This window comes from Rhinolophus hipposideros (assembly GCF_964194185.1).
Source record: "Rhinolophus hipposideros genome assembly, chromosome: 3".
Classification (NCBI taxonomy): Eukaryota; Metazoa; Chordata; class Mammalia; order Chiroptera; family Rhinolophidae; genus Rhinolophus; species Rhinolophus hipposideros.
The window spans coordinates 90,044,371-90,053,787 of record NC_138049.1 but is presented as its reverse complement, the minus strand read 5'-3'; the positions used below and the strand labels follow the sequence as shown (position 1 = coordinate 90,053,787).

Here is a 9,417-nt window from a genome sequence, read left to right as displayed (position 1 = left end):
GTGCAAATACTCTCTGTAAAGATGAGTCCCCACCTCAGTCGGTATAGAAAAGCATGATAAAGGTTGGAAAAAATGGATAAAAATGTTGAAAGAACCTCCAGTTCCTTATTAGGCGAAGATACAATATTTATTCCTTGTCTCCTGGGATAAATCTCTTCTGCCTATTGTCCTCCCAGTTCTCAGTGCTGATGCTTAATTTTCAAAACTTCTATATTACCAAGGGACCTACGACATCAGCCAAAGAAATACTCAGCAAGTACAAAATCTGTTCCAGGGAGCTGCTTTTGTGCAGAGGGAAAATTTTGTTCCTACAGGTTTTTAAGTGGGTAAGAGGCAAGGAGCTATCTGATCCGGGCAAAGCCATACAATTTAGATCTCTATCTATAGAACATTTTTTCCCTTAAAAAAAAATTGGAAAATACAAGAAGTTTGGATTTTTTTCCCGATTCTTTTTTTGGAGGGGGAAATTGCATCGTAAGCTTTCGGAGAAACCCAACATGTCAACTACCTTTCCCGGACTAGTCCACGATGCCGAGGTATTATTACTTTTTTTTTTTTTTGAGCGCGCGTGTGTGTGGCGGCGGCGGCAGTGGCGGCGGCGGTGGCAGCTTCCCCTGTCTCTAATCTATATTGGACCGTTACGTTTAATTATAATCTGGCTTTCAGGAGAAGTTAAGGAAGGAAAGGGGAGAAAGTTCGTTATGACATCTGTCGCCAGGAAGGGCAACTCTCTGCCACGTTAAGAAACATTTGCCATAATGAGGGGGGAAACCATAATCCTAATAATAAAGAAAGGGAGGAGGTAGTGAGGAGAAAGAGATAGAGATGGGAAAAAAGATACTCAGAAAGGCAAAGTAAAGAGGTTGATGGGGGGGGGGTAGATGGACAAGGGGGGGTGGGGAACAACGCACCCCTTTTTGGAGTGGGCTGATTCTAGAAAAGTGAAGCGGGAAAGGGGGTCGTGTTCCTTGCCCCAAACGGTTAAGGAAATGAGAAAGTTGAACGATTTTGCACAGGCTGGAATTTTTTAATACATAGACAGTGATTCTGAACATCTATGACGAAACGTTTTGGCCTGGACACTGGCGGAATCTCGGGGTTGGGACCTGGCTGGAGTGCCTGTGTTGTGTACCGACTCTCTCGACCTGCTCCCCGCGGCCCCGGAGTCAGTCGTAAACCTGGCTCCCAGCTCCCTGCACAAGTGGGGCAGGGTGTGTGTGCGTGTGTGTGTGTGTGTGTGTGTGTGTGTGTGTGTGTGTCACCCGCACCTATATAGGGTGGGGGATTTTTTTTCTCCCCCCGCTCTCAACTGTAAGGACGAGGCCGCCCACCCCCAGTGCTCCAGTTCGCAAACGCTGTCTGTCAAAGGCGCTGAGCCCCGGCTGCGGCTCGGCCCAAGCCCTGGGCTCTCGCTCTCCTTGGAGAGCCAGACTCCGGGCTTAGGGAGAGCGGCGCTTTGGTTGCAAAATGACAAACCTCAAGTTTTTCTGCTCTCCCTTTTCCCCCTCTTCCTTCCAGATACGTCACGACGGATCAAACAGCTACCGTTTGATGCAGCTTGGCTGTCTGGAGTCCGTAGCCAATTCCACTGTCGCCTATTCCTCCTCCTCTCCTTTAACTTACTCCACCACCGGCACCGAGTTTGCGTCCCCCTACTTCTCCACTAACCACCAGTACACCCCGCTCCACCACCAGTCCTTCCATTACGAGTTTCAGCACAGCCACCCGGCCGTCACCCCCGACGCCTACTCTCTGAACTCGCTGCACCACTCGCAACAGTACTACCAGCAGATCCACCACGGGGAGCCCACAGACTTTATTAACCTGCACAATGCGCGGGCGCTCAAGTCGTCCTGCCTGGACGAGCAGAGGCGGGAGCTGGGCTGCCTGGATGCCTACCGCCGCCACGACCTGTCCCTCATGAGCCATGGCTCTCAGTATGGAATGCACCCAGATCAAAGACTCCTGCCAGGGCCCAGCCTGGGGCTGGCCGCCGCGGGAGCAGACGACTTGCAGGTAAATAAGCATGCACTGAATTTGTAGGCTCCCTCCCCTCTTCGTCCACCCCCTCCCGCTTGGTTAAAGCTCTGACTAAGCCCTCTCTCTCTCTCTCTCTCTCTTTCTCTCTCTCTCTCTCTCTCTCTCTCTCTCTCTCTCTCTCTCTCTCTGTCTCTCTGTCTCTCTCTCTCTCTCTCTCTCTCTCTCTCTCTCTCTCTCTCTCTCTCTCTCACACACACACACACACACACACACACACACCACCACCACCACCACCACCACCACCACCACTACTTCTAGAAAGTTATAAAAACAATTAGAGGAGGTGTGTGCTATTCGGTTCTTCTCATTGGATCAAGGCATTTCACCTGGACGCTGGGGAGTCCGGCTACCTGCGGGCTTCCACTTTCGGCTGGCCTGCGCGGATGTCTTTTGTGAATCCGTATTTGTGTCCCGGAGGGGATACAGTGGGGGAGATCAAGGAGGCTGAGTCTGAGTCTACTGGACTCAGAGTAAGACCAGATAAGCTGATGACCAATCGCACCCTCAGTCTCGGCGCTTTGCTGGGTCAACCCATGTGTCCCAGGCGTTTGTCCCAGACTGAACTGTAGGGAGCTAACCATGAATTGGCAGGCTGGTTTGTTCTGGGGACATTGTTGAGACCCTGAGCTCTAGCAGAAGTTTCACCAAAGATACTAGATTGCTGTGGAGAGCAAAGAATCACAAGTGAAAGCCTGAAAAATGTACCCCAGCGAAAGGACCTGCACTTCTCCAGGTGTGTAGTTGAGCCTAATTCTCTCTGCCTGAGGTGCACCCAATCCCACCACCCAGTTAACTTACAACTTTATTTTTCCTCTCCAAGTCATTAACTTTTAAGTAAGACGCAACTCCTTAAGAAGGAAATAAAGAAATAAAGGAGGGGGGAGAGGGAGAGAAAAAGAAATAGGAAGGAAGAAAGGAGAAAAGGAAGAGAGAGAGGAGGGAGAAAGGAAAAATTAAAGGAAGGAAGGAAGGAAGGAAGGGATTCAGATACTGTGGAGGCCATCACTCAATTAGATAGCTCTCTCCTACTTTCTTTTTTAATTCATTTTTGTGCATTCTTTGAAACAATTGAATTTATAATTATGCATGCATATTATCACAGCCTCATTTCAAACAAATAAGCCCACAAATGTCCAAGAAAAGAAACCAGAAGACAAGAATTTGTAACTTCTTTTGCCTGAAAGGGCAGCTCTACCTGTGAGTACTACTTTTTCAATCCGCACAAAGCTGGCCACCTTCTCCACCGTTCCACAACGAAAGGCGAGATATTTGAAGAGCACAAGTTGGAGAGGAAAGAGATCCCTTGTTACGCACAGAAAATCTTTCCCCCTCATTTACCTCCAAGCAAGGGATCATTTTAAAATTAAAATGAAAGCCCTTAGAGTCCCAACAAAGAGCCACAACCGCAAGATCGGCACACAAGAAAAAAGATTTGGCTTCATAAACCTTGACTTTCTACATTTATATTCACGAAATAATTTTATACGCTCAGGGCATTTTTACGTTTTTCACAAGGATCCACTTATGTCTCAAGGGGGGAAAAATCTGCCATTCAACGCTTAGCTCAACTAAAACCTATTTACTCCTTTTAATAGCGGCGTCTGCTGCTGATTTTTTTGTATCTGTACAAATTTTTTTTCTGTGCTAGGCACAAAGCCGGGCATTTTTCAAAAGAGGGGATTAGAACATTTGTAGCACCAGACAAAGAGCGAATCCCGTGCAAAAGAACACCGTAGTTTATCCAATTTTCGACTTAGTGCCATTCAACTGGTCATTTATGCAATGTCATCCGACCAAACAACATGTTTTACTTATGAGGGGGAAAAGTTTGTTAAGTGAAGAAACTAAGATTCGTTTCTGCTAAGAAAATAAACATCTTAACGGTGCGCCAGAGAATGGGAGGGAAAGCGGTCGCTCCTTTGAAGAGCTTCCAGGCCTTTTACCATTTATATTTCAGATATTTTGAAACATTTTTTCAGCCTATGTCTTTTTTATATTCTTAATCTCCTTTTTTTCTGATTATTACTCATACTGAGGAAATATTCATACTGAGAGAGACACTCCAAGATGCTAGAAGAAATTGAGGAGTATGGTATATGATATATTCATGTATTGATGTCCATGGACATATCTATATACGTGTTTATAATTTTATATATGTGTATATGTGAAGCAAGTTGTAAATCTGGCAAGTTATTTTCTTCCACTCCTCTTGGACTTAGTAGGCAGAATGAAAGAGAAAGGAGAGAGAGAGAGAGAGAGAGAGAGAGAGAGAGAGAGAGAGAGAGAGAGACATAGTTACTTTTAAAACAAGAAATGGGGAGGGGATGTGTGGGAGAAACCCGTCTCTCTCCTTTTATTTCTTCCTTTTTAAAACATTCACCAGCATATGCCTCATTTCAAATGCAACAAATGTAAATATACTTTTCCCTGCACAGAATTTTAAGTGAAAGTCCAATGGTTTGGAGGGCGGTCTAAGTCTGCCTAACAGATGCAAACAGTCTTGTGGCTTCAGTTCCATCTTTGAGTCCCCTAAAAAGATTTGCTATGGCCAACAAAGAAAACTGTCACACCTTTTCCCATCACCGCTTTAATTTATGCTCAGTCTCTAAGTTTTTTTTTTCATATTGATTTGATAATCACTTTAAGGCAGAACAGTTAAAATAAGAAAGAGCTCGTGAGTAGGCTGAAAAGGGGGCTCTTACAGGCCTGCTTCAATATGGTGAAAATGGGGAAGCAAAAAGGAGCCAGGGCTGTAAAGGTTGTTTTGTAAAGTGGGTTTTTATTATGCACCGACTCTCTCCGCATTTACTTAACTCTTCACGGGCTGTTGGGTAGGTTAACACCCTTCAAGTCCTCTTTCATGTCCAATACCTCGTTTGTTTGTAAAGGAAAATGAGCCTTTAACACATTTCGACTCAGGAAAAAAAAGAAAGACAGAAAAAGACACACAGAGAGAAATTTTTATTTTTCTTAATCAAAACTCAAGAAACCATTTCCTCCATCCCCCTTCCAATGATCTCTCAATCCATTAGGAGCCTGAAGGTCTACAGTGAGTGAACCTGAAGGTGTTTCCTCTGTAAGACCCATTTGGGGTAGCATTATAAGATAGACACTCCTACATCTGGGGGTAAAGCAGAACTCTCATGAGATAACTTGAATCCTCCACTTGAAATGACTCCTCTGAGCTCCCATGAAATCCACAGTGCCAGACTTGACACTTTTGGTATAATTTGCTTCACGCATAAAGTGCTGTGGAAACTGTCTCTATATGTGCTATGTGCCTTGATGGAGACTCAAAGCGTTGCTCATTCTCTCATGCTAACATGAAAGACACTCAGGCTCTTTGAAGTGTAATATTGTAGGGCGCTGTAAAATGCATACCTTAAGATTTATACAGCTTTCAGATTGTGGTTTTCTTCCAATTTTTGTTTTAACCTCATGCATACTACCAAATTTGCCCCAGCTCAATGGTTGCTTTTAAATGTCTACTATGGTGGGGTTCAGGGATGGGGCAGATTGAAAGACTTAACCCCTGTGGGCATACCTATTGGTAGCTATTTGAGTGATTTTGTTTCTTTTTTTTTTATTAAGGGTTCTGTGGAAGCGCAGTGTGGGCTTGTTCTCAATGGCCAAGGGGGAGTGATAAGAAGAGGTAAGTAACAACAGGTTAAAACTAAACATTCTTCTCTCATCTATTACTTTGTTTCAAAGACCTGGTGGCACTTTTAAACATCAGATTCCTTGTCTGATGATTAAGAAAACAATTAGTCGTGGTCAATTGTTCTTGTCCACACAGGTGTACTCACATTAAGAAGCTTCCCTTCCTCCACCAAGGCTTGAACCTAGCCTGGGCCCAAAAGACCTTGATAGAAGAGATTTGCTGTTTCTCACAGAATTGTGGCAGAATGAAAGTTCGAGACAAAAAAAAAAAAATCCTCTCACACCCCTTTCCCTCATCACCACATCCTCGAGCAGAATTTCTGGTCTCTTTTAGCCCTAAATGTGCCAGCCACAGCCTGGGTGTTTGAGGTGATGGTGTTAGCTTGAGGCTTTGAAGGATTCTGTGAAAGGCTAGATTCATTGAGGCTCCAGGGAAGGCTAATGAAACACCAATATTGTAGCTGCCCTTATTTTTCTAAGTGTCCAGAACATTTCTTTCTTTAAGGGAGGGCGGGAGGAGGAGGTGGTGTTAACTGTACCAGATAAAGCTTTCTTGTTCCCATCTGTTGAGGAAAACATCTGAATCCAGAGTTACCCATGGAATTGGAAGGTGGGGGGGAGGCGCGCAGGCAAGAGTAGAGAGCTGTTGATTTTGGCTCAGACATTGAAGGGGCTGCATCTCAAACTTTCCATTTTGACAAAAGGTTTTCAACTATGACATTTTAAGGGCCTCAAGGCAATACAGATTTTGCTGGCTTCCCACTTAACCTACCCAAAGTCTATGAAGCTTATTTTCCTAGCAAGCTCAGTAACCCGTGGAGCACACAAGGCTAGGGGGACCAGCTGTTATCCCAACTTCATATGAATTAATAAGATGTGGCCTATTCACCAGGACTAATTCCAGCTCCAGGGCCTCAGTTGTCTTTAGTAACTGAACCACTAAAGACTAAGTCAATTCTGATGGCACCAAATAAATGTCCTTCAGTCCTTCTCCCTCTTTCAAAGCTCATTTAAAGATTCCAGTGTGTTTTCCAAGAAAGAGGTGCATTGATAGAAAGTAGTGGCTTCATTCATGTTTAAACGGTAGGTTTTCCAACCCGAGGTCCAGTGTGAAACGCCATTGAGGTTGAGGGAGGAAGAAAAGAAAGAAATGCTTTCCTTTGGAACTTGACTATTGTCATAGTGGATACTGGAAACTTGCACGAAATGTGAAATAGCTATTCAACTTTGTTGTTTCACTCCACGGAGATTTGAAGACTATGTTTTGAAAACTACTATTGCTGCTCCACAAAGATTTTTTTAAACGAGCAATGTCAACCAGGCCAATACTCAGCCAATATTGAAATGGCATGACATAAGCCAAGACTAATGAAAATCAAAATAAAAGATACATACTGTTGGGGAGGATAGGTTAAAAACGCACAGAGAAAGAGGGGCCAGGTGAGCTGTGCTGCTCTGGGTCTGTTGGGCGGTCAGACTAAAGGTGAAGCCGAGCACTCAGGGCGCACGAAGACATCGGTGGTGCTGAAGGACAGCGCCACTAATTAGCGCCCGGAGCCGGCTCCTCCCAGCGCCCGGCACGCGCTACTGCGTCTTTTGCGTTTAGTTCCGACCTTGATCACCTTCTCAATTGCTAGGAAATTGCATCAGATTGTACACTAGCTGACAGAGAATGGGAATTATTCGAGGCCGAGGGTGGGAGCTGAATGGGAAACGGCTGTGTACTAAGTTGAATTTTCGAAGAGAGCCTTAAGGGACAGCCCCCACACCATTCTCCCTGCAAAAAGGCCAAAGCTCTTGGAGAACTAGGAGATGACAGGTGAGGTTCTATTCTGTCGGAGCTACAGAAATAGTCTTCTTTAGGTGATATTTTATTATTCTTGGAGGATTCGATGCCAATTCGTGTCACCTCGAAATCAGCCCCAAATCTGCTGTTGTAAACCAAATAGTGATCTGTTAGGAGAACAGGGTGGCTCCAAAGAGGAAAGTGGGTAACATGGGGTTCAGATCGGTATTGTATGACTAAATCCTAATACCCTCCCCCACGCTGCGAAGGAATTCAGAATTTAACTGCCGCGTTCATTCCATTTCTGTTTCTTAGAGAAAGGCCAATTAACTTGGGATAGCCTTAGAGGCCAGGGTATGTGTCTGTTTACTCTGAACCGATCAACGTTCGTGACAATTTCCAAATGGATAGCAAGGATTTCAAGGAAGTCTCGCATTAAAAGGCGTTGTAATGTCGTGCCTGAGCGCGCCCAGCCCCTCATCTCAGGATGCCCGGTTTTTAAAGAAACGCCAAGGAAGCCCCTTCTCTCTATTGTCATTGGAGTGCACAGGATTCCCAATATCAATAACTCAAGTCACCTTTGTGGTTCAATAATGTTGAGGATATTGACTCAAGCACTCCGCCATATCGTCACATTGCGTAATAGCTTAGATGGGAATGTCTGTTTCTCTTCTAATCCACGCTTTACAGGTGACGCTCCACATGAAACATCATTTCTTGAAAAGCACAACTTTTTTGCCATTTTTCTTTTGCTAAGCGCTCGGATGAACTTACATTTCTAATGATATCCAAAATTTACTATCATTTCACTTCCAAAGACTGCGGAAGAAAGACAGATCCCTCCGTGCCCTCTGTGAGTTTCCCAGAGACAGGCTGTCCTTGTTTGTCGTGGTGTGTGTATGGGTTGGGGGGAGTGTCAGTTCTTTAAATTTGGCCACTTCACTTTGTAAAGAACAAAATATCATTTCCCCGACTCACTTTGGTAAGTGGCAGTTACAGTATATTTGCCTATGATGAAGGCCCAACAGCCGAAGAAGGCGCAGAAGAGGGGGCAGCAGCGAGGTAATTACCACCTAGATAAAATATTTGCCGCCGCCTCGGAGGTGCAGTTCCCCGCGCGCTCACTCTCGGTTAATGGTGTGCGCGATTTTGCCCGCAGCTCCGCCACTCCAACCATCAGAACCAATAATCTTTACTTTACCCAGTGCTCGGGTATCGATAGCTTCTCTCGCCTCCGGCGTCGGCTTTGATATGTTAATATTTCTGAGTAGCAAATTCTGCAGAGATCATATTAATGTTGTACATACAGAGTGGAGCTTTGCCTTCGTTGAATATTCAGATACTTGGTTTCAAAAGGCATCTCTTGAAGAAATGAGGCTTCTATTTACAGGAGTCGTCTGTGTTTTTAATCATTAAAAAAAAAGAAAGGAAAACCCACTCTTCTTTTCCCCATGAATCTTCCGAGACTGCCTTATGGCCCCCTCCCCGTTGTCGGGCGCTTGTCCCTTTCATTTCTCTTTGTGAGAATTTAATAGTAGGAAACAATGTTGATGACGACGACGATGAGGAGGGGGAGGAAGCTAATAAGGAGTGGACCCAGATTGAAATCGCAGGAGTCGGGGTTCAATCCAGTCGAGGGGCTGTGGCCTTCAGAACAGGATGGAGGTGAAATGAGAAACCTAGCTTTTCCATATTTGGGTGGATGGTGACATTTTGGCCCTGGTCTTTTTGTGTGTGTGAAATCGGGATGGCAAACTCAGAAAAAAAAAAAAAAAAAAAAAAAAGGAAGAAAGAAAAAAATGAAAAAAAGTGAAGAGGGGAAGCGGCCTTGTTTCGCTTTGTGATCACTCTGCCTTGCAGCCCCAGGCTAATTTCAGAAGCTTAAATACCGCCATCGCCTCTGGGCCACGCGGAGAGGGAGCGGACCC

General features: G+C 45.0%; 1 protein-coding gene across 2 annotated transcripts in view; it reads left to right on the top strand.

Annotated features, from left to right (window-relative positions):
• Window positions 1-245: 245 nt before the first annotated feature.
• The window catches only part of TFAP2D (transcription factor AP-2 delta), a gene marked incomplete at its 5' end in the record, with an annotated part of 52,771 nt that continues 43,599 nt past the window's right edge, over window positions 246-9,417 (top strand). The window contains 3 exons of one of the 2 annotated variants that reach the window (XM_081043145.1): window positions 246-536; window positions 1,519-2,016; window positions 5,635-5,695. In XM_081043145.1, the coding sequence (XP_080899271.1) occupies window positions 498-536; window positions 1,519-2,016; window positions 5,635-5,695 (598 nt within the window). Of the gene's footprint in view, window positions 537-1,467; window positions 2,017-5,634; window positions 5,696-9,417 lie in introns of those variants that run through there. The other variant, XM_081043144.1, reaches the window with a different exon arrangement.